General features: G+C 33.3%; 1 protein-coding gene across 4 annotated transcripts in view; it reads right to left on the minus strand.

Moving 5' to 3' along the window:
* Positions 1-25,579, minus strand: part of LOC126741394 (serine/threonine-protein kinase Genghis Khan) — a 100,597-nt gene that overhangs the window by 52,623 nt on the left and 22,395 nt on the right. For 3 of the 4 annotated variants that reach the window (XR_007662180.1, XM_050447790.1, XM_050447798.1), the window contains exons 6-16: positions 23,041-23,095; positions 22,778-22,983; positions 22,519-22,727; positions 22,334-22,457; positions 14,203-14,356; positions 13,895-14,109; positions 12,597-12,745; positions 5,153-5,279; positions 4,986-5,099; positions 4,736-4,885; positions 4,411-4,621 (exon numbers count right to left, since the gene is read on the minus strand). Coding sequence is in view for 3 of the 4 variants with exons in the window: in XM_050447790.1 (XP_050303747.1) it covers positions 4,411-4,621; positions 4,736-4,885; positions 4,986-5,099; positions 5,153-5,279; positions 12,597-12,745; positions 13,895-14,109; positions 14,203-14,356; positions 22,334-22,457; positions 22,519-22,727; positions 22,778-22,983; positions 23,041-23,095 (1,714 nt within the window). In the remaining variant the exon portion in view is untranslated. The remainder of the gene's footprint in view (positions 1-4,410; positions 4,622-4,735; positions 4,886-4,985; positions 5,100-5,152; positions 5,280-12,596; positions 12,746-13,894; positions 14,110-14,202; positions 14,357-22,333; positions 22,458-22,518; positions 22,728-22,777; positions 22,984-23,040; positions 23,096-25,579) is intronic. The other variant, XM_050447809.1, reaches the window with a different exon arrangement.

The following is a 25,579-nucleotide window of genomic DNA, read 5'->3' on the forward strand; positions in this document are numbered from 1 at the left end:
AACAGGACGGGGCCACAAGCCACACAACACAGGTCAACCGAGCTCTTTTGCAAGAGAAGTTTCCAGGACGTTTAATTTCAAGATTAGGTGATATCTATTGGCCCCCAAGATCCTGTGATCTCACACCTTTGGATTTTTTTTGTGGGGCTATGCGAAAGATCGTGTCTACGCCAATAACCCTCAAACTCTTCAACAACTTAAAGCCAACATTCGTTCTAGTTCAAGTTCTAGCCGAGATATCACCTAAAATGTGCCGAAAAGTGATTGAAAATTTTCTTTAAAGGATTGAAGTTTGTCAGAGGTCCCGCGGTGGACATTTAAATGATATTGTGTTTCACATATAATGGAATGATTCAATCTTTAAAACAAAATAAAAATTTGGTCTCCATCTGAATATCTTGTGTTTTATTTAACTTTACTTTCCCAAGCATAAAATGGATAACCCTTTATTGATCTACTTACTTCTACATAAAAAATATGTTCAATATAAATACATTAAATACCAGGTAACGTATCGAATAAACATGTTATACTGCTGAACTATAGTAATTATTTAAATTTCGGTTCGTAACCTCTTAGGGTTTTATTTAGTTTTCATAATCTATTGCCAAATTACACAAGTATTGTAACGATATAGTGAACACCGAGAAACCAGCTGATTCTCCATCATTCCGGAATGAAAAGTGGAACACCGCACGATATTTAGAAGATGCCAAGAATCCGGAACAGAGTAAACCCCAATATAAGAAGCCCTATCAATGCCCTAAAAATCCTATTTTTTAAGAAATCAAGGATCTTAATCAATCAAAAAATCAATAAAACATACAGGATCTCAATTTGAAAATGTTCAATATAAGTAACTTTGAAAGCGAAAAAGACAAAAAACCTAAATTTGGCCCTGTTATGTAGGTAAGGAGAAGAAGAACTGGCATATTTAGGACATGAAGTGACCAACCTCTTGGGCTCTATGCACCCCAACCCCTAAATATTAAAAAGCATCACCATCAAATTAAAGGTCTTGTTGAATAGTAATCATTTTGGCAATATTTTTTAAAATTTAATACAGAGCAAAAATTACAGTTTAAATTCTGTTATACTAAGTAACAGAAACATGTTTATCGTTAAATGTTATTCTAAAATAATTTTTGATTGTTTTTTGTTCCAAATACTTTAAGTAGCCTTAAATAAACATTAGCTATTTCAGTTTTATTTTTAAAGATAATTTGAAAAATCAAAAGCATATATTTTTTACATTTTTAAAACTATAAATTAAGAAAAATAAAAAATAGAAACTTATATTTCTAAGATAATATAACCGGTTAATTGAACATAATTTCAAACGAAGTTAACCGTTTTATTTTGTTTTTATTAATCCAAAACATTTTAGCTGAAAGAATTCAAACAACTTTTATTTGCTGGTTTTAAAAATAGTTGCGCCTTTACCACTGCTGCTGTATTTAATGAGAGAAATCCTGGAAAAAAAGTCACATTTACGTGTGGCAACTGATTTATTCAAAATTTGAAGAAATAGAATCGGTGGCAAACCAAAAGGGGTTTAGGATAGATTACGCGATTAAGCGGCATAAGTAGAAGTATTGGGACATTGTCCTATGGCTCAGTTAACAGGAATTTCTCATAAATGTATTCATAAGGTACTTAAATTAAATAATTTTCATCCGTACAAAAGATAATCAGGATCAAATAAATCAATTTTGAGAGGAAATGAAAAAGTTGAAGCTTACCACTGAGTTGCTTAAAAATGTTTGTTCTCCTGATGAATGTTTTTTTTAATGATTCTGTTAATGAATGTAGTTGTAGGTATTGGTGTCATGAAAAACTGCATATTTTCACGAGGACACACAGTACCTAGAAAAAATAATTGCTTGGGCGGGAATATTGGATGAACTATTGTAACTATATTGGCAAAACCGCGAGTATCAGGTGTACTTCGCAATTCCGGAATTATCGCGGTGAGTAAGCGGACACACCTCACAACATCGCCAGAGATGCGTGAAAGGTTAGCGTATATGTTCCTAAACCAGGATCTCCCTATTTATATACTGTGAGGGATCCACAGTATATAAGTAGAGTATACAGGGTGTTTCAGAACTATGGGATCAAACTTCTAGGGGTTGTTCAGTGCAACAGTAGAAACCATTTGAGTATAGGAACCCATGTCCGGAAATGTGTCACTACGCCACTACGGCCCTAAGACGCGTTTAAATTTAGAAAAAATATGAATTACCTAAATAGGATCTGATGCATTTATTTTTACCTTTTGTATATGATACCATCACAACAATTGTTCAAAATGTCTTCCTCCAACCTCACTACACCGATTTAAACGCCGCGCCGCACATGGTTTCGGCGGACTACACTAAAAATTTGATCCTCGTTTTGAATGATTTTAAATGCTGCTGTTATTCGTCCAATTAAGTCTAGCTCTGATTCTACTAGAGTTTCGTAGACTAAAGACTTTACATGTCCCCACAAGAAAAAATCGAGCGACGTTAAATCGGGTGACCTAGGAGGCCAAGAAACTGCTCCACCTCTGGCAATTTAACGGTGCCCAAACCGCTGAGCCAAATACTCGCGTACTTGTACAGCAAAGTGAGCTGGCGCTCCATCATGCTGAAACCACATTTGCAGTCTAACGTTTAGTGGAACATTTTCAAGGAGTTCTGGGAGAACTTCCTCCAAGAAACGCAGATAAATAGGTCCTGTTAACCGTTCCGGTAGAAGGTATGGTCCAATTAAATAATCATCAACAATGCCTGCCCATACGTTGACAGACCAACGATTCTGATGTTTTCTTGGAAAAATTGCATAAGGATTTTCTTCATCCCAAACATGGCTATTCCTACTATTAAAAATACCGTCTCTTGTGAAAGAGGCTTCATCGATCCGCAAAACATATCGTAAAAAATTTGGTTGTGCAATGATGTGATCCAGGAGCCATCGACAAAATTGAACTCTAGGATGATAATCGGCTGCAGTCATACCTTGAACTTTCTGGAAGTGGTAAGGATAGAGTTGTTGCTCGTGTAGTACCCACCAGACAGAAGCGTTACTCGTATTCATATTCTTAGCGACGTCACGTGTGCTATTTGATGGTTCATCGGCAACTCGCTGAAGCACCTCTTCTTCAAATTCGACCGTTCTTACGGTTCGAGCAACACCAATATTATGCATCTTGGTTTTAAACACGCTTGTCTCAGCGAGCCGCCAATGAACCGCAATAAACTTTTTGTACCCAGAATGCTGTCGTTCGAGATAACGTTCATAATACAACCGCGATGCTGCTCATGCATTGCAGTTTGTTGCTCCGTAGGCCAAATGCATATCCGCCAATTCTTGATTGGTAAAGTTTTCCATTAGCAATAAATGTTTAAAAATTGTAAGCTATAAAATTTTTAAACATGACATTGAGAATTGACATTGATAAGAGTTGATTTTAAACAATTGTTGTTATGGTATCATGTACAAAAGGTAAAAATAAATGCAGCAAATCCTATTTAGGTAATTAATGTTTTTTATAAATTTTAACGCGTCTTAGGGCCGTAGTGGCGTAGTGACGCATTTCCGGACATGGGTTCCTATACTCAAATGGATTCTTCTGTTGCACTGAACAACCCCCAGAAGTTTGATCATATAGTTCTGAAACACTCTGTATAATGAGTATGTACATAAATAGTAGTAAATAAATTACGTTTAAATAAATATTTCAGGTAGTCTTAAGCAATAATGTTTAGCGTGTACGTGTAAAATAAATCAGTTTACTACTCTTGTGCATCGTGTTCTAATTCACGCATAACGAACCTAGCTAAGCCCTATCGTCCCTTAATTGCGAAATGACGAATTGTATTCGACACCATTCATTCTTTTATAGAAAATTAGTTAAATACTAATGGAAACATGAACCTAAACAAGCATCTAATATCCCTCGATTTTTTTTGTGGAGTCACTTGAAAACTGATGTGTTTAAAACAGAACGAGATTTTCTTGATGATCTTTGGCAACGAATTATAACAGAGAGTGCATTCATTTCAAAAATAATTCTATTTTTATTTAGCCCAAACTGCAATGTCTTTTGAGCATCTTATTTAACAAAATAGCCTTTTTATTTTTTTAATCCTATATTATTTTTTTTATTGCACAGATGAATACTACTTAAAAGACTTCTAATTTAGGGTATCACAAATGGTGTAGTGCTATTTAAGCTTTAGGAGGTGCTTATTAAGATAGAGAGCATAGAGCCCAAGAGATTGCTCACTCCATGACTTATATATGGTAGATCTTTCCCATACATATAACTTTCTTCTTAATTTTTTGTGTTTTGTTTTAATTTTTGAATTTTATGATTTGTGATTTCTTAGATTTATTGAATAAATAAATAAATAAAACTCTTACCAGCATGTTTTAGATATTCCAGCTCCTCAGTCATTTTGGTGGCTAAAGCTTGCAAGTAGGCCCTGGCATCTTTTTCATCGCTCACCCATTGAATGATCTCAGAAAGTTGCGATTCCCACTGTCCCAAAGCGTCCTGTTTCGTCCTTAAAGCTTCATATTCCGATTCCAGATTGGCCCGCTCAGATTGTAGACGATTCACCGATTCTGTTAGCTAAATGATAAAAAGAATAGTTAGAAAAGGTGAAGCCTTTACTACAACTTGCAGATGATTGTCATAAGCATTAATTAACTAAAACATCTAAGCAACAACATAAAATAAACTCACAAAATGAACATTTGAGCATAATTTTTTATTTTCTTCTGTGAGCATTTGCTTTTCTCGCTCGTGTCTACGGTTCACGTCAGCCAACGTTTGCTCAGTATCAGCGATGGCCTCCAGCCTATATTTCTCCCACTTTTCTTTTAAGGATTGGAGCTGATTTTAACGAAAAATAAACAATAATAACCAAAATAACATAAAATGAACACTACAAAATGAAAATTTGAATGAATAAAAATATTAAAAGATATTGTACCTCTCTTTCCAACAGATCCCTATGAGTTTCTGCTTCTTGCAGTTGCTCCCTTAGAGAAGAAAGTTCTAGATTATACCTCGTTTGTTGCTGAGTTAAACTTTCGTTATATTGCACCTAAAAGGATATAAATTTAAAAATGATAATTTACATTAAAATTTTAAACTAACTTCTAATTTTTCCAGCTCTGCTTTTAGCCTTAAGGAGTCCTGCTGATCCCTCGGGCTATGTTCCGATCTTACTCTTAACCGATCGGATTCAGCCTGCATTTGTCTACAGTATTCTTCCGATCTTTCCCTGTAAAAATAATTGAATCGGTGAGTGAAAGAACGATATAACTCCAAAAAAAGTGATTTTAAACCGAAATAGCAAAAATGATCTTTAACACTAAATCTATCTGATGGACCGAAAAACGATATAACTTTTGAAACCTATATGCTTTATGACAAGAGGGTAATTTCGCGTTGAGTGGAACAACAGTATAACTCCAGCTTTTATATCGTTCTTCCACCCAATGTGGGAATATTGCGCGTGAACTGCTTCAGTCGGTAAGTCTGTCAGTTGCCATCTTGTTTTTTTCTTGATGTTGTTTACTAGTTAGCAGTCACGAGTCACAGCCAGTTTGCACTGTATTCGATTGTTCCTAAACTTTTAGTGTAAATACCTACTTGCTGATAATTTCAATAAAAATCATAATGTCTAGCAGTAGAAGTAGTGAGAGTTCTAGCACAGATATAACTAGCTAACGCAACAGATAAATACTCCAATAGTAAAAATGCGGGCCCCAAAATGTCAGCTGGCTTTTTGAGCGGGCTGACCATCGAGGAATTACTCAGCCCTTGTTGTCAAGTTTAGGTGAAGCAGGCAGCAGACTGCAGTCAGCCGAGTAAAAGTTTAAATAAATAGAGCGCTTTTTGGGAATTTGGTAGGTTTGACTTTGCCTTTGTGGTTAAGTGTTTTGCGCTGATCGAATGAGTTTCTTATTTGTGTTAATGCGTTGTTTTTTAATATTTAAGAATTTTATTATTTACCAAATTTCATGTTTTTCGATTAAAACATTATATTAAAATGATTGAGACTCTTCCAAAAAAACGACCTGGTGGTTCTAGATGTGAATATTTTAATTGTCGAAATTCACGAAGAAACTCTTCAATTAGAATGTTTAGGTTTCCAGTGAAAATAAAGGATTTATGCGATAAATGGATAATAAATTCTGGTAAGTACATTTTATAATTACTCCCGACATTACTTTATTAAGTTCTTTTTTGCACTAAACTAAATTGAATTAACGCCTTTACCATTTTACTTAACTTAATTTTTTTTCTATTAAACTTTATTTTTAAATTTACCTTTACTTACGTTTTACTAAACTAAATAATAATTAAGAAAATAATATAATGGTTAAGCAATAATAATAACTCAATTAACTCATGAGTACTTATACAACCAAAAAATGTTTTTTTTCACATTTCAAATTGTTCAACAGTTACTCCAATATTTGTTTAAATTTTAAATAGATCATTTTAGTATATTTTTAAAGAAGATATACCATTCCATAATTATTGTGACTTGCACGTCAATAGTTGACAGATTATTATTTAAAATAATTTAAAACGATAAATATAGTGGTGGCATGGATAAGCACGTTAACGCATCTGTCAATATACGATTAAATAACCATATAAAAGTAGCTTTGATGCTGTTTTATTTTGTTTTGTTTAAAAACCTCTTCCAAAATCTATTGAACCACTTTTTGACAATTACTTAATTTTTTTAGGTGCAACCAAATAAGAACAAAGACTTTTTAAAAGCAGCAATTCTGTCCCAATATTTTGATATATTTTTTCTCAAAAATCGGTCTAGAACTACCGTCCCAATACAAAACTCTAATTTAGCAAATTTTGTAATACTAAATAATATAAAAAAAGGTAATTAGGATGAAGATTTGAAGATCTTGTTTTCACGCGACGCTTCGTGTTTTGCCCACTACAATCAAATTCATATTGGCCCCATATTTATTTTTTGCATTTTTAAGACTGCTTTAATACTTTACCGTTATTTTTTTCTCAATATTAACAATTGAACAAAAAATGGAAAACAATAAAAGAAGCAAAAAGTTATCTTTCACTTGTCTTTTGGCTACCTTGAATCTCAAAAGTAAACAAATAATTTACTTTAATAATATTAGGATTTATAAATACAAAAATATTTTTTCTTTGCTTTATATAGGAAACGCTAAATTGGCTACATTTTCCGAAGAAACCCTACGCAATAAATACCTTTGTATGGATCACTTCAAGAGTGAGGACTTTCGTGCATCCAAGCAGTTTTACCTGAAAAAAGATGCCGTTCCCAGAAACTATGCGCTTAATGAAACCAGTCCTTTTGCTACTGACTACCCAGATAGTCTAAAAGTGTTGACTCCAAAAATCACTCACTCACATCACTACTCGATTTTAGTCCAAAAAGTTCTTCAACAAAACGAAGAAAACATAATAATAGTGTAGAATACCAGTTTGTCAGCAATTTATGTTCGTTACCAGACAAAATTGTGACTCCAAGAAAATTAAAATTAAAAAGAAAAATTACACGTGTTACTAAAAAGAATAAGAATTTAAAAAAAAGAATTTTTAGATTACACAGAAAAATACAAAAATCCAAACTTGCAATGTCGTCGCCCTTACCGCTTTTAAATTTGTTATCTCCAGTGGCAAAAACTTTTGCTGAAATGCAATTAAGAGGTAAGAAACGTGTGATTTGGAATCAAAAAGAAAGAGAATTTAGTTTGTTTTTATTATAAATCTCCGTCCGCTTATTTATTTCTGAAAAAAAGGCATCATCTTACCAGCTATTTCAACAATTCAAAAGTGGATTGGGAAAAATGATTTTAAAACAGGCATTGATGAAGATATTCAAGTTTTTTTACAGCAAAAGGCCCAGGCAATGACAAAAAATGAAAAAAAATTCTTGTAGCATTTAATGAAATAAGTTTGAAAGAAAATTTGGAATTTAATAAGAAATTAGATTTAATAGAGGGGTTTGAGGACTTGGTCCCTTTTGGTAGGACTCAAAATAAAGTCAACCACGCTCTCGTTTTTTCCATGAGAGGAATATATTTTTCCTGGAAATTTCCACTAGGATATTTTTTTTTCAAAAAATGCAGTCTGTAAAGAAAACTTAAAAAATATTATTTTGTACGTTCTAACTGTTCTAAACAAAATGAGCTTTTTACCACTATCCACGGTTTGTGATCAGGGTACCAATAATAGAGGCGCAATGAAACTGTTGGGTGTTACGGCAGAAAAGCCTTACTTTTATTTAAAATAAAAAAAGATCATTTCTTTATATGATGTCCCTCGTCTTTTCAAAAGCGTCAGAAATAACTGGCAGTCTTCAATAAGGTTTGAAATTTTAAATGAAAGTATCTGCTTTGATGTTATTAAAAAAATATACGAAATTGGCAAAGCATCTCAAGCAGCCAGAATGCTTTCAAAAATAACAGATAAGCATATAAATCCTGACGCCTTTGAAAAGATGTCCTGCAAATTGGCACTACAATTATTCCCAAATACTATGGCTGCAGCTGTAAAGACATCCGTTCAAAAATCTATAATTGATGAAAAAATTGGTACTAATACCTCAAATTTTATAACCATCATGAACAATTTATTTGATGCTCTTAGTAGCAAACGATTATATACTAAAAATCCTTATAACTGTGGAGTGAGTTTTAAAAACTCATTAGTTATAGATGTTTTGCAAAAAGGTAAACAGGTTTTTGAATCCATAATAAAAAATAGCGAGGTTTTAAATAAAAAAACACAATTAAAAAAAATATCCAAAAGTAAGCCACCATGTTTTAAAGTGTTAGTTCAAACTATAAATGCCATAGATATCCTTTATGCAGACCAAAAAAAAAGAAAATAATAATTTTTTATTAACTATGAGATTAAACCAAGATTTTTTGGAAAATTTCTTTTCCTTAGCTCGACAACCGCTTTGTCGAGCTTTGGTTGGAATCTTAACCCAACGGCCAGATATTTTCGATTATTTTTTAGAATTAAAAGTGTAACAGATTTACTAACTCCTTCAAAATTATCCAATTGTGAGAATGATGTCGACAAACAATTAATTTTAAATAATATCCCTAAAAAAGAGGCGCACCAAACGACATCGAAAAATAATATTGAAATTTTAGATTCCGAAAAAATTAATGACATTAAGAGTTAAAAGCAAAGAGCCCATTATCAAACACCATGCTTTGGAAGAGTGTGCAAATTCATATTATGCCGGATACTTAGTTAAGAAAGTTTTGGAAAAATTTAATTGCAAAAATTGTGCCTCTATTTTAAAATCTGATTCTTATTTAACCGATCCATCCCAAATATTTATACTAAATAAGAATTACGGTGGCCACGAAAACAACTATCTGATAAGTCCTTCTGCAGATGTTACCAATGTTGTAGAAAAATGTATGTACATTTTTGCAAACGAGTTTGAAAAAATTAAGCATCAGGAATTTGTGGGTACCAAAATAAAAAACAAAATTTTAACTAAAAATATGAAGTGGTTGGGACCATCTGATCATAATTGTTACGAGCATTAGGTATTTTTGTTAACAAAACTTGTATATACTAATTTATATAAATTTTGTAAATGGAACCGAAAAAATTTGCACAATAAAACCCAAAAAATTAAAAATTTAAAACATAAATAATAAATAAAAAACAATAAATTATACAGCGCATTTCAGGTTAAAGGCACAAACTCTAACGGCAACTATTAGGTCTTGCAAAAAGAAAAGAAATTTACATTAACCTAGGCTCAGAGATGGTTCGATTTAAAAGTACAGGGGTGTTAAAAGGGAAAACAATTTTAATTGGACAAAAAAACGATACACTGATTTTTTTTCTATTTAAAAATTATTTCCGTAATCTCCAGTTATTTTCTAACAAAAATTACATTCTGGCTTTATTCTGCCAGCCAAACTGTTTTTGACTGGTTAATTTGTGTAATATTATACTTTCTTTAGTATAATATTACACAAATCTTGTTTATTTTTTAAGTTATTATTCAATTTTTAGTTTTAAGTACCTTAATATATTTTTGATTATCTTAACTCATCTTAACTTAACTTACATCTTAACTTACACTATAATTTTGCAAGGGTTTTAAGTTTGTATTAAAGGTAGTAATTTATAGTTATGTATGTATTATAATGTGCTTTTATATACCTCCTATTCTAAGAAACTATACACGATATATAATTTTGTTTTTCTTTTGTAAATACTCCATTTACTTTATTGAAATATATACAAATATTTTTCTTACACAGGCTTTTTGTATTAAATACGGATTTATTATAACATACGGCAACGCTGCGCCGCATTAAAGTATATTTTATTAGGCGCTCGAGTCTCGGTCAGGTGCGACCGTCGATTTTACGGGGGACAAGCTTTGCTATTCGAATATTTATCTGTTGCGTTAGCTAGTTATATCTGTGGTTCTAGTACAGATAGAGAAAAAAGTAGCCGAAAAAGAACATGCCCTGAAAAATGGAAGCGAAATGAAAGAAAGAAGGCTGGTCTTCTTGGAGAAAAATATACAACTAAAACTGGCAAAATAGTCGAAAAAAGTTTGTCAAAGAGGACTGCACGTAAGTACAATGAACACTTAATATTTGCGGTGTGATGTATTATATTATATCTGATATTATAAGTGATCAGGGAATATTTTTATTTAAATCACAGAAAATGTACATTCAAGTTTTTTTATACATTCTATTCTACTAACAGTTTGTATAATATTTTTTTTTTCAGATGTAAAAATAAATGCATGTCAAAACTTACACCGGACGAAAAAGAAGCAGTTTTAAGAAAAGTTTATGAGAAAGGTTCAAAAAATGAACAGGATGAATATTTGCATGGATTTATGGATTGTAGACAAGTAGCTAGGAGGCGACCAGATGGGGAAGATAAATAAGGAGATAAAAGATAAAGAAGATGAAAAATAGGGAAGTGACTTTTTCATATTACATACGGAATAATAATTAGAGAGGCAACCAGTTTGCAAGGCAGCTTTTCTTAGTCTGCATTCAATATTAAATTCTAGATTACAACGACTAAATAAACTATTGGTTGCTCAGATGTCACCTTAAGACCTTCGTGGTACACATAATAATCGACCACATGTCTTAAAACCCGAGATTATTACGAAAATACAACAACATATTGAATCGTTTTCCTATAAAATCTCTCACTACAGTTCTAAAGAAGTTCACTATCTTGATTCAGCTCTAAACGTCAAAATTATGTATAATCTTTTTGGAAAATTACACCCAAACTTAAAAAATAAAGTAAAATATGAATTTTATTTAAAGTTCTTTAAAGATGAAAGAATGCAAAGAATTAGGTACAAAACTTAAAGACCAAAATTTAAACGACAACGCAAAGAGAGTGGCTGCTGCCGAGCTAATGATTCATAAGCGTAGGGCTAAACAATTTTACTCCAAACTTAAAGAAGAAATAACTGCTTTGTGCCATGAGCGTAATGATGTTGGTGGAATAGTATTTGACTATATTCAAAATATGCCACTGCCTGTTATACCCGTCCAAGAAATGTTTTATTTAAGACAATTGTGGCTGTATGGATTTGAAATACATGATTTAAAAAAAGATACTGGGCACTTTTATACATATCATAAAGGTCAGCTGCGAAAGGTCCAAATGAAGTATGTACATTCATAAACGATTATGTGCAGAAAATGCCTGCAGAGAGATTCAGGAGCTTCACATATTCTCAGATGGATGCCCGCGCCAGAACCGTAACAACACCATAGTGAGATACTTATTGGCTCTTGCAGCTTCAAAACGGTTGCGTAAAATTCATTAATACTTCCCAGTGCGTGGTCACTCTTTTTTGCCGTGCGACAGAGACTTCGGCTCGCTCAAGAGAGTTATAAGAAAATATGATAGAATCTATGTTCCAGAGCATTACGAAAACATGATACTTTCTTGTCGCAAATTAAAACCATTTACGACGACAACAATATGCTATACAGATATAATCGAGTACAAAAACTGGTGGCCCAACCACTACAAGAAAACTTGTCAATCTTCCGATGAAAGAGAAGCTAAATTTGCAATATCAAACTACAGGAAATTCATTTATGACAGTTCCACACCCGGGTATGTCATAACTAGCGACTATATTGGCGGAGTTGTCACAAGAAATTTCAAGTTAATCAAACCTAAAGTAGTCCCAACGTTACCGACTGCGCCTGCATACACAAAAATGTTACCGATCAATGTAAAAAAATTGAAAATTTGAAAAAGGTCATGAGCGGAAAAACCGTATAACTCCTACTGACTTTCTGTCCCGCATCTTAGACAAAAATAAATTTTAAAAATATTTTATTTTATATTCGTTTAGAGAACACGATTTCATATAACTTTGCAATGTTGAAGACTCTTGTAAAATAAATACTTTTTCCACAAAACAGTTTTTTGTGATTATCTCTAAACCATATTTTTGGAGTTATATCGTTATTCCACTCACCGATTCAATTGCAATAATATCAGACTATGATATAGAGATTGACTCATTTATTATTACCTTAATTTCCTTTCTTTAGTCGCTTCAGCTTGAGCTTCGTCAACCCTAGATTCCAGTTCTCGCCTTAATTTTTCCGCCCTTCGTATATCGTTTCTGAGAGAGTCGACTTTTTGCATCACAGTTTCCAGTTCCTCTTCTTTGTCTCTTACCTTGAAATAAATAAATATATATCATTATATTGATTTGAATCGAAAATTTATGATTAATTATTATTTAATGATATTATTATACCAAATAACAATGAATTTCTAAAAAGTACTTAGTTGCTGCATTTCTGCATAATAGGAGAGGAAAGTATAAGTTATATAGTACTACTTGATTAAAACTATTATCAACTTCAAAAGATATTAAGATTGAAATAAATATATCAAGTTATTTCTGTTTAAATCTAATGTAGGGTGTGTTTGAAAATAATTTATTTAAAGCTTTTTGAGCACATTGATCAAATGATAAGAAAACGACAAGGACTGTTCTTCCAAAAATTGATGGTATAGGCATTTTCAGTATTCAAATTTAATAACTTTATATGACACTGGTGATTTACTCAAAACAGTCTAATTTAAAAATAAAAGAAATGGTAACTTCATCATTTCTTACAAAGCTCAGTAGACGTAAATGACCATCAAAAATATAACTTAATTATGAGGTATTACAATATTGAAAATATTGATATTCCTTTTGGAGTGCTTTCAACATATTCAAAATATGTTTAAAAAGCGGACATCGGTCTGCTATGCGATTAAAATGGAAAATATAATATTCTTAAATTAAACTTTTATCTTCTTGCGGATATATAATCCTTAGATTTTCTCAAATAAAGTGTCTAATTCGCATTTTTAAGTACCCTTTTTTTTCTGTGTAGTTCTATCGGAACGGTTGTACAACAGGTTAAATTAAATAAATATTTAGATCATAATCCTCAAAATTATTCCAGGTCATTTTTGTATGTCAATCCTTTGTAACTGAGTGTGTCAAAGACGCTTCACTAATTTTCTGTATAATAAGCTTTCTCTAGATGTAAAAGCTTTATTTGCATAAAAATATTTTTAGTGAAAATGCCTCACCATTTTTTTTAGTTCTTTCTAAACAAGATAATCGTAGAATTTATAGTTAAAAAAATACTGTTCTTGGGATTGCAAATAACGAATTAATAAACTATTGAAACTAAATTCTGTTTCATGTAAGTAAAATAATCCGTTTTAGAATAACACAATGCGGAAATGAAATAAATATCTCTTTCTCCTCTATAGTGATCTGCGAATAGTACTTTGAACTAATTTTTTTTTAATTTGACTCACCTGTCTAGATATTTTTTGTTTCTGAGCTCTAAGTTCAGCAAGCTTATCAGTGACTTCCGCATATTCTGTCATCGCGAGCTTTTTTTGGGCAATGGCATCTTTTAGTTCCTTGTCCTGAAACTTTAATTTTTCTTGGAGATCTTGTTTATCTTTATTCACTTCTTCCTTTTCCTGCTTTAAAGTCTTAATGAGCTTCTCTAGCTCACGTATCCTTACTAAAAAGATATCATACATTAATTGGTATAAAAACAAAATTAATTAAATTGGTATAAATTAGGCTAAAAAACTAATATATAGATCTTTCTTACGATTTTCATTGCCGTCTAATGTGTCACCGCTTTCTAAGCTTCGTAATTGCGATTCCAGCTCACAATTTCTCTTAGTCAGCATGTTAATTTCATCTTGCAACTTTCTGGTTCCATCTGGAGACGTCCGTTGTTTTTCACCTTCTTTTTCCGGCTTCTAGTAATAACAAGAGAGGTTATGTTGTTGTTGTTTTGAGCACATGTGATTTTTTTACTAATTGATTTTTTGTTGTCTATTAATCATATCAAATACTAAATCTGTGCTTATTTTACTGGTTTATATCCAGTTCAGTGGTGTAATTGGAGTTAACATTAGTGGTCACTTCTAGCATAAAAATTTTGCATGTTTTTTAAGATGTCTAGTGAACAAATGAAATGCTATGTTTGTGGTGTCTGTTGTGTGGCTCGGGAAGACAAACAGCAATTATTTGGGTGTAAATGTGATATGTGCTGTAAATATGTAGGAATTGCTGCGGTGTGAAAACAACAACTGAAATAAGATCAATTCTGCTTCAAAATCGTGCTACCCTTCTTTGGTGTCCCAAATGCAAAGAATCCATTGTTGAGCAAGTAAATGGGAAAAAAGGTGATCCCACTTGTAGTCAAAGTGGTAACACAACTAAAGACAACTCATTAATAACCAACAGAGCTCTCGAGGTTGAAATTACATATTTAAAAATGCTTTTAAAGGAGGTGGAGGAGAAGAATTATCTCTTAAAGGTAAATAATGAACTGCTTACTAAAAGGTTTACTTCTTTGGAGCATGAACTGGAGAAGACTGTTGTGAACTGCGGTATTGAGACGAATTCCAATCCCACTGTGTCTAACAGTAGTGTTGATATTGAATAATTTATTGTAGAGCACCATGAACGGGAAGGCAGAAAAAGGAATTTCATGTTATTTAATTGCCCCGAATCAACAAAAGATATTAAGCAGGCAGTTACATCAGTGATCAGGGAGTGTGTGGACTCAACACTTCTGAAGATGATTTTAGGGTTTACCGAATGGGGAGGCAGGTTGACAATCAAATCAGGCCAATTAGAGTGATATGTCACTCTCCAGAGCTCCCTCAAATGGTGATTGCTAACGCCGTCAGACTCAAAAAAAGTACTAATTTGAAACACCTGTCTCTAAGTATGGATAAAACACCGAGGCAACAACAGGAGTATCGAAATTTGAAGGCAGAACTTCAGAGGTGTACGGAGGCTGGTGAGTCAGGTTTGAAAATTGTCTACTCCAATGGATCCCAGAAGATTGTGTCCTTGGATAACAATCGTAAACAAAAAAACCAATAGCCTTGTCCAACGGGGATATCTCTGCAATTTACCAGAATGTTCGGGGACTTAATTAACACACGAATTCTACAAGTCAGTGTCCGGTGGCGATTATCAACTTATATGTGTATCTGAGACTGGTATTCAGGATAGTGTACGGGATCGGGAACTTTTTGAAAATAACTATTTAGTGTATCGTAAGGACCGAAATCTCGAGGCTCTTGGAGTCAAAAGAGGAGGTGGAGTTGTTGTTGCTGTTAGACATGACTTGGCATCTGTCAGGGTTGATTTGAAGGACTTGGAGGTCATACTACCATCTATGGATATTGTGGGTTGCAGGGTGTCTGTAAACAAGACAAGTGTTTATATTTTTGTTATATATATACCACCAAACTCGCCTTTAGAAAATTACTTGTCTCTCTTTGATTATCTTTCCTCTTTTAGGGCAATTCAGAACCAAAATATTTTGTTGTTGGGGGATTTTAATATGAGGTTTATACAGGATAATGTTTATGATTGTAACACTAAACTTGCTGGCCTAAGGGATTTTATGGCGTTTTTGAATCTCTCTCAATTTAACAATGCCCTTAACTGCAACAATCATTTGCTTGATCTAGTTCTCTCCAACTTCCAGTGTTCTGTGGATAGGGACGACCAACCCCTTGTCACTGAGGATGCATATCACCCTGCTATTAATATCTTGTTGAATCTTGTCAAATTCGAGAGTGTTACAGATTTCCCCTCCAACAATGAGAGTCCTAAGTATAATTTTCGGAGGGCTAATTTTCCCTATCTTTACCAGCTTATCTCTGATGTGGATTGGACTTTTATACGCACCCAGTCCGATGTTAATGAGGCAGTTAAAACCTTTTATGACAAAATCCATGAAATTTTTTGTCTAGCTGTTCCTCGTTTTCGACCCTCTAATAGTAAATACTCATATCCTGTGTGGTACACTCATGAAATTAGGAAATTATTAAAATTAAAGTCTAGGCTACATAGGAGATGGCTTCATACACGGTGCTCTGCTGCTTATGAGGATTTTAGAGCTGCTAGGAGGGTAGTAAAAACAAAAATGAATCTTGCTTATCACGAGTATATATCCAGGACTGAGTCAGCTATTCGGAGTGATCCAAAGCAATTCTGGAGGTTCATTCACCTTAAATGAAACAACTCTCGCATTCCAGGTTCTATGAGCTATAAAGATACCACTGTTGTGGGTCCTAAAAGTATTGTAAATTCTTTTTCTGATTTTTTCAGGAGTGTTTATGTTGAGTCCTCTATTGCTCAGCCCAAAGAATCTGATACATATGGTTCAGACAACATTTTGGTCCAATGTTTTGTTGAGGCAGATGTAAGAAAAGCTTTACAGAAGTTAAAAAACAAAGAAACTGCGGGTCCTGACCAAATACCTTCATTTCTTTTGCGTGACTGTGCATCGGCCCTGGCTGTACCACTCTTACAAATCTTCAACTTATCACTCAAGACCAATACATTTCCGGAAGAGTGGAAAAAGGCTAAAATATGTCCAGTGTTTAAGAGTGGCGACCATGGCAGAATAGAGAACTACAGACCGGTGTCAATTCTCTCTAATTTTTCGAAGGCCTTTGAGATATGTGTGCACGATAAATTGTCTCCTCAAATTAAGCACATAATTACAGAAAAGCAGCATGGTTTCTTTCAGAAAAGATCTACTGTCACTAAAATGGCTTGTTTCTTGGAAACAGCATATCTAGCTATAAATCAGAAAAGCCAGTTGGATGTGATGCACACAGACTTCTTGAAGGCTTTTGATCGGCTGAATCACGGTTTGCTGGCACGGAAGCTGGCTTTGGCTGGATTTCATCCTTGTCTGGTGGAGTTCTTCATCTCATATCTGACTGGCAGGCTTCAGTATGTTGAATTTAATGGTTTTGGGTCTGAGTATTACGTGGCTTCGATCTATTTATTAATTAATGATTTAGTTGATTGTATGGAGAGTTTCTGTCTTTTATTCGCTGATGATCTGAAGTTGTTTCGTATCATTCGTACTATGCTGGACTGCCTGAAGCTGCAAGAGGATATGAATAGGGTCTTTGAATGGTGTGAAACAAATAAACTACCCCTAAACTGTGACAAATGTAAAAAAATTACAATTTCCATTCTTCAGTGAAGGATTTGGACATTGAAGTAGATAAGAGGCTCACATTCGACCAGCATGTAGCACAGGTCACTGGTTCAGCCTTAAAATCCCTCGGGTTTATAGTAAGGCCCACTTCTCAATTTAAGAATATATCCAGCTTGACTGTATTGTACAATTCATTAGTAAAGTCTAAATTAATGTATGGCTCTATGTTGTGTTCCCCATCTATGATGTTCATGTTAACAGACTGGAGTATGTACAGCGCAGATTCTTAAAGTTACTTTCTGTTAAGTTGGATGGCGTATATCCAGTAAGAGGTGTGGAACAGGAGTACCTGCTGAATAGATTCAACTATTTGTCACTAAAGCAAAATACTATTCTCTCTAGTCAGATATTTTTATATAAACTTTGCAATAATAAAATTGATTGTTCTGAGCTCTTAGAGAGGCTACCTCTATTTGTTCCTCCTGCCAATACAAGGAGGCACCATATATTTTATCCCTCTCTTAACTTAACAAATCTGTCCAGCAAAGCTCCACTGTGCCGTGCTTGTACCGGGTGGCCAACTAAGAATAGACGTCGGCGATATCTCAGGCCCTAATAGTCGTAGCCCCTTGAAAAAAAAAAATTTTGTAATAAAAGTGGCCAAAAAAAAATGCTGGAAATTATTTTGAAGTTCATTGGTCAACCGCTAGAGGGCGCGACAGCTTCTTTAAATCTTAAAATTGCATTTTTGCCAAAAAACCTCCCATAACGTACACCTCAAAATATTATATTAATATTCTAGGAAGATTTCCTCACAAAAAAGTTTCTACAAAAATTTCTTTCAGTTGTCAAATAAAGTGGTGGGGGGCGTTTTTAGCTTGAATAAAGAAAACAGCTGAAAATCAGCTGTGACTGGACCGATTTTTTTAAACATATTTTTTTTTATGTCTATTGTTGCCTTATTTTTTCAACCAAAAAAAAAATTCAAATTACTTTTCCTAAAATCCGCTAGAGGGCGTTGACTTGTGACTAACCCTTTCTGTCGGATTATTTCAAAAAACTCAAATGCAACTATATATATTTTTTTACGTCATTAAAAGCGGGGAAGAAAACCAAAGAAACTGGTGAAAACGGCACTTCGATATCATTTCTTAAACAAAAGTTATAAAAAAAAGTGTCCATTCGAAAATAAAAATGACAAAAATGGCGATAAACTCCTATTTGCTTAGACAAACTGAATAAACTCCTTTTATATAAGTATTTTTTTAAACAAACAAACTCATAGTACTCTTTTAGAAAATCCGACATACAGGATTGATCGTTATACGTTTATTTATACAGGGTGTTAACTAGACCAAGTTGACAAAATGGGCCTATTTTGGGAAAACTGTGCATAGGAAAGTTGAGTTAGTAGGCTATGGAAAGAAAAGTGGCAGGTAACCATGGAAGCAAAATATGTAAATATTTCAGTTAAATGTCATTTTAGCGTCTCTTCTTGCGATTGTTAAAGCGTTTTTAAGTCTCGCTAATAACATCCAATAGTTTTCTTGTTAGTTCGCCGTATTGTGAACTTTGTTTTTCCAGTTTTCCGTGTTGTTCCAGTTTTTCGTGTTGTGCCAGTTGTTCGTATTGTTCCTGTTTTGTTCCAGTTTTTTGTGTTTTGTTCCTTAACTTTTTATCTCTGTTTTTCGTATTGCTTTGTTTAACAATGCTTTACACAAACGAAGAGGCGTTTGACATAATAGGTACTTATTTTTAATGTATGAGAAATGCCACAGTTGCTGCAAGGGTGTATGCGCATCAGTATCCTGATAGACGCCATCCTACTGCAAAAGTTTTTCTTCGGATCATACATCGTTTGCGAACGACTGGAAACGTTCGGCTGCCCGTGTTTCGGAGACAACGCAGGGGACGCACCGAAGACAACATAATAAATGTTTTAGCCTACGTCGAGTTTAATCCTCACTTAAGTACTAGAACAATAGCGCACGACCTGGGAGTAAATCGAACTACTGTTCAGAATATTCTTAAGGAGTACAGGTAAGCGATCTTTTGGATATTAATCTTCACTATACGCGATGAGACTTAATTTTCCTAAGAAGAGTTCATTTTTTGATGATGATGCTTTAAATGTAAAATTAATTAATTTTTACACGAAAAGCACCAGATTGGTCTATTCTGTTGAATCAGCAGTCATCATCTTGTTCCAGGTTTCATCCATATCATTTAGTCCTGCATCAAGAATTAAGTGCACAAGATTTTGACCGAAGGCTAGACCATTGTCACTGGCTTTTGGGTATGATTGTAGAGGATCCTCAGGTGCTTTCAAACATATTGTGGACAGATGAGGCTACATTTCACAGCAATGGAGGCGTGAATCTCCACAATATTCATTACTGGTCACCAACGAATCCGCACTGTATGCGAGAAGTCCAGCATCAAGGCCGTTGGTCTTTAAATTGTTGGGCAGGAATATTAGGAGGTCGAATTATCGGCCAATCTTTTTTTAACAACGCACTAAATGGTGCAAATTATTTGCAGTTTTTAAGGGAGGAATTGCCAATTTTATTAGAGGATGTGCCACTTGAAATTCGCCAACGAATGATGTTCCAGCACGGTGGCTCTCCAGCACATTTCGCCCGAAATGTTCGGGAGTTTTTAGATGCTTCCTACCCTGGTAGATGGATAGGACGGGGCGGTACCTTTCCATGGCCGGCTAGATCACCAGACCTAACGTGCCTGGGTTTTTATTTATGGGGTCGAGTTAAAGAAATTGTTTTTGCAACAAGACCTACGACACGACAAAATATGATTGGCCGGATTAGGGATTGCATGCAGACTCTCTCATTTGCTGAGGTAGAGACTGCAGCTTTGTCTACCGAACAAAAGATGTTTCAGTGCATAGAAAATGATGGAATGCATTTTGAACATTTGGAGAGGCACTAAATAAATTATGTGTATAACATATTTTGATTGTACCACCTAAGATTTCTTAAAATTGTATGTAGAATTTAAATATCAAATAATATATTATAGAGTGTTCTATTTAAAATAAGCAAGCTTTCATCTACATCCGGTATCATCAAAATTGTTAAAAGTGTCAAATTATTTTATTTTTGTATCTTTAATTAACTTTTCTATGGTATGGTGCCAAATTTTTAAAACTTTCCTATAGAACAACTATAAACTGTATGCACAGTTTTCCCAAAATAGGCCAATTTGGTCAACTTTATTTAGTTAACACCCTGTAATAAATAAACGTATAACGATCAATTCTATATCTCGGATTTTCTAAAACACTACTGAGTTTGTTTCTTTTTAAAAATACTTAGTTAATACGAGTTTATTCAGCTTGTGTAAGCAAATAGTAATTTATGGCCATTTTTATCACTTTTATTTTCGAATGGACACTATTTTGTTAATAAGTTTAGTTTAACAAGTGATATCGAAGTGCCGTTTTCACCAATTTCTTTGGTTTTCTTCCCCGCTTTTAATGACGTAAAAAAATATATATAGTTGCATTTGAGTTTTTTGAAATAATCCGTCAGAAAGGGTTAGTTACAAGTCAACGCCCTCTAGCGGATTTTAGGAAAAGTAATTTGATTTTTTTTTTTTGGTTGAAAAAATAAGGCAACAATAGACTTAAAAAAAAATATGTTTAAAAAAAATCGGTCCAGTCACAGCTGATTTTCAGCTGTTTTCTTTATTCAAGCTAAAAACGCCCCCACCACTTTATTTGACAACTGACAGAAATTTTTTTAGAAACTTTTTTGTGAGGAAATCTTCCTAGAATATTAATATAATATTTTGAGGTGTACGTTATTGGAGGTTTTTTGGCAAAAATGCAATTTTAAGATTTAAAGAAGCTGTCGCGCCCTCTAGCGGTTGACCAATGAACTTCAAAATAATTTCCAGCATTTTTTTTGGCCACTTTTATTACAAAAAATTTTTTTTCAAGACGCTACGACTATTAGGGCCTGAGATATCGCCGACGTCCATTCTTAGTTGGCCACCCGGTACATGGTATAATCAGATGAATGCTATAGATGTCGACATCTTTAGCAGCACTGAATATGTTTTTAAAAAAAGGATGTGTTCCTCTCTTAATTTGAATGATACCTGATTATTTTTCTGTGATTGTTATCATTTGGTTAGTGTGTCTTATATTCTTACAATTATGCTATTGTTTTAAATTTTAAATTTTGTTATCACTCTATATTGGATCTTATATTATTTTTTTATATTATTTTTTTTGTACTACTTATTTAAGGTAACACATAACATAACTTGTACTGTTTTAATTTTAATTATTTCGATTGTCTTGTAATTGGGAATTTTCCTGTTGGACAATAAACTATTTGAATTTGAATTTGAACAAGTTACGTACTAAATAATTATACAATAGTATGATCAAAATATTTTAAAAACACTCATAATATAAAAAGAATCTAAATTAAATTATTTGATTTAAAATTAAAACAAAATTATTGTACTGTTTGCTTACTAACCACATTTCAACTTGTTCATGTACGAAATTTAAACAAACATAAACTATAACACAAAAGTGAGAGTAGTCTTAAAGGAAGGAATAAAACGTTATTATTCAAGCTTGTCTGATTAAAAACCAAACATGTTAAATACGGTTTTGCTTTCGATAATTTAATTATGCAAAAAGAATCTTTGATATTTAAAAAAACAAATAGTCATTAAATTCCAAGCATACAGATAAATGCACTAATACAGATAAAATTACCTGATTTTGCTGGTTTGGGGTTTGAACCAGAGACATAATATCGTTCCTTTGATTTTGTTTCTCCGTGTTGTTCGTCGTAGTTTTCGAAATAAACGAGTGAAGATTGCTTAAGTCACAAATGTAACTGAAATACCAAAACAAATTGTTACGAAACAAATTCTAAAAGATGTAATATTACTTTTTACCTTCCTTGAGTAAAAGTAAACCCAATAAACGGCAAATGTAAACCAGTAAAAGCATTATTCGCTGTGGGTGGTAAGGCATCAGACAGCCGTATATCGGCGTCATCCACATCAAAATTTGAAGTGTCCGTTGGGCTGGATACTTCTGGAATATAGGGAGCGTTGCTATCGCGGATTCCATCCCAGTCCACGCCTTGAAACCATGGATGACCCTAAGAGAATTCACTTAAATATAGAAAATAAAATAAATAAATGAACTCACCTTAAAGTCCTCTATTCCATTTTGTCCTAACCTAAACTCCTGACTGCAAATTAACCTTTTAATAAGATCCTTCGCTTCGTCAGAAACATCTACTTCTATTGCAAAATCAAAACAGTTCTTATGGTTCATTATTTTCCCATAAGTTTCGACTAGACTTTCTGCGTAAAACGGCGTTTCGCCGAATAGCATTTCATACATACACACTCCTAAAATTATCTTAGACTCAGAGCTCAAAGGACTAAGAAAAAAAAGGAAATACATACCTAACGACCACCAATCACATTCAGGACCATATCTACCCTGTCCATCTTCCATAGCCTAGAAAAAGCAATAATAGGTAAATCCAAAAATCTCATCCATTCTTCTCTAAGAGACCAGCATACAAAATTGACGAAAAAATTTATTACAAATTTTTAAATAAATATAAATTGACCTACAATATTGTTCATAATAAGGACTCAATAAGTTCCTTTAGATCCTTGACCTTTTTTGGTTCTATCTCCGTAAATTTAGTAAGATTCTTTAAATCCCTAAATGTAAAAATCGCGTTTAAGACAGTCAATAATTTAAAGAATTAATTAGTCAGTAGAGTAGACAAGGCAGGCATGTCAGTGATACCAATGTCAGTGATACCAAATCAGCGTTTGCGAATCATTTGCTGGCCTCTACTCATAATTTTTCTCCGGGGGTGGGAGCTGAAATGTTTCATGAATGCCCTAAAGGTAAGAAGCTTGACCTTCTGGAGAAAATGGAAATTACAAAAGCTAAAAAGAGTCCTGTTCTTGTGTGTGTGAATGACGTGTTGACTTTCGAACCTAATTTAATTTAGCTAAGTATCGTTTAACATTTTCCTTGTAGTCACTTTCTTCAATTTACATTGGCTAACGTGTTAAGTTATTTTAGTATTAGGTCCGTATAGCCGATAGGTTTTACACTTATACTTATAACTTTGTTGTGCCGGGTTCGATTCTCGTTGAGTCTATGTTGTTGCGGCCCACTTTTTAATTTTTATTTTCTGCTTTGTACCGGGTTGGCTTTTATATTTAGACAAAGCCTAGCTCGGTTATTATACGAGGTGGAAAAAAAAGTTTTATATAAAAGTTGTAGGGTTTACCTTAAATCGCCAGAAAATGTTATAAAATATAATACAGGGGTATCGCAAAGTTAATAAAAAATACACAGTTAATTTTTTTTAAATGGAACCCCTTGTATATTTTTACATTACATAAAAGACTTTTTTTTTTGTGATTTCAAAAATATATAATATGTTAATATTTGGTTTAGCCGTTTTCCCAATATTTATCTTTAAAAAATTAAAAAATAAAACAACTGAATAAATTACCCGAATCCCCGTTGCTATGGTGTTTATCGGTAACAATAAAATAAATAATGTTATTTGTTGGGCTGTCACTGTCAATGTTTCTGCTATTTCTTTTGAATATGGGTTATACCAAAGAAGAAAAGTTTGAAATTATGAGGTTGTTTTACAAAAACAACAATAATGTTGCTCGAGCGCAAGCTGAATATCACCGTATTCATCCCGAAATGAGAGTTCCTGCTAGGTCCACTTTTTATTACACTGAAAGGAGTATGAGAAACCACAAAAATCTACAAAGAAAAAAACGAACAGTTTTAGCTAACGCGGATGAAGAACTACAAATTTTATTATATTTTCAAGGTAAAAAGTTATTTTATATCTAAGAGCCTTATAAGAATTATAATTTATGCTTTGATTTTTGTAGAAAAACCATATTTATCAACCGTAGATGCTAGTAGACACTTTCAATGCTCTAGATCTAAGATTCAAAGAGTTCTTCAGAAATATGGATATCATCCTTACAAATTGATGCCAGTACAAAAATTAACAAATAATCATGAAATAACCCACATAGCAATAAGAAGCATATTCATATCTGTAGCATATACCCAGAATGTGATTGAACGTATATTCTTATTTTCATATTCTTAGCATGTTCTACCAAGATATAGTTATGTACCACCTATATTCTTAGACGTATGTTCCCGTGCATTTATTCATAACATATGCTAAGAATATTTCGCCATATTCTTATAAAATACTTTATAGGATATACTTCAGACGATGTGCGTAGCATATGCTTATGATATACCGGGATATATTATACAAAACAACATGACAACAGCGCCACCTGGTGCTACTGCCTCAGTCGGTAGTGCGGCCAGCCGGTATTTTTGACATTTTTGACGCCATCGGTGTCATAGACAAACGATCGAACGAATATCGGTGTTTATTTTTTATTTTCCGTTTAGTTCTCTGTTCTTTTGCTTGAGAAACTTTTATTATCGTATACGAGAATACGAGGCCTGTAGTTCCGTAGTCAAAATCGTGTATAAAAATAGTGTATACCGTGAGGGTTTACTGTGGCAATGTACATAAATGAGGATTGAGAGTTAGGTTTAGGAACATTAAATTCCAAAGAAACATTAAGCAGGGGTATTATTCAGAAGACTCTGAGTTTTATTGAAATTTCAAAAAAGAAGATTGTCTTGTGCGTGCTAAGGATCTAGGTATTAGTGTAGGTAGGTACACAGCTTTTTTAGTTTGTAATAGGTGATAGGTTTTAATTTTTCTAATTAGTTTTAGTTATTGTGTTTAAGTTAAGTTTGAAGAGGTATCACGTAAAATGTCAACAAAAAAACAACCAAAAAGTAAAAGTTCACTTAGACGCATAGTGACCAAAAAAACTGAAACAGAACTTTTGCTGACTTCAGATGACACTCTATGACCCTATCCAGAGTTATAATTGGTAAGTATGTATAGTG

The sequence above is a fragment of the Anthonomus grandis genome, chromosome 1 (genome assembly GCF_022605725.1).
Source record: "Anthonomus grandis grandis chromosome 1, icAntGran1.3, whole genome shotgun sequence".
Taxonomy (NCBI): domain Eukaryota; kingdom Metazoa; phylum Arthropoda; class Insecta; order Coleoptera; family Curculionidae; genus Anthonomus; species Anthonomus grandis.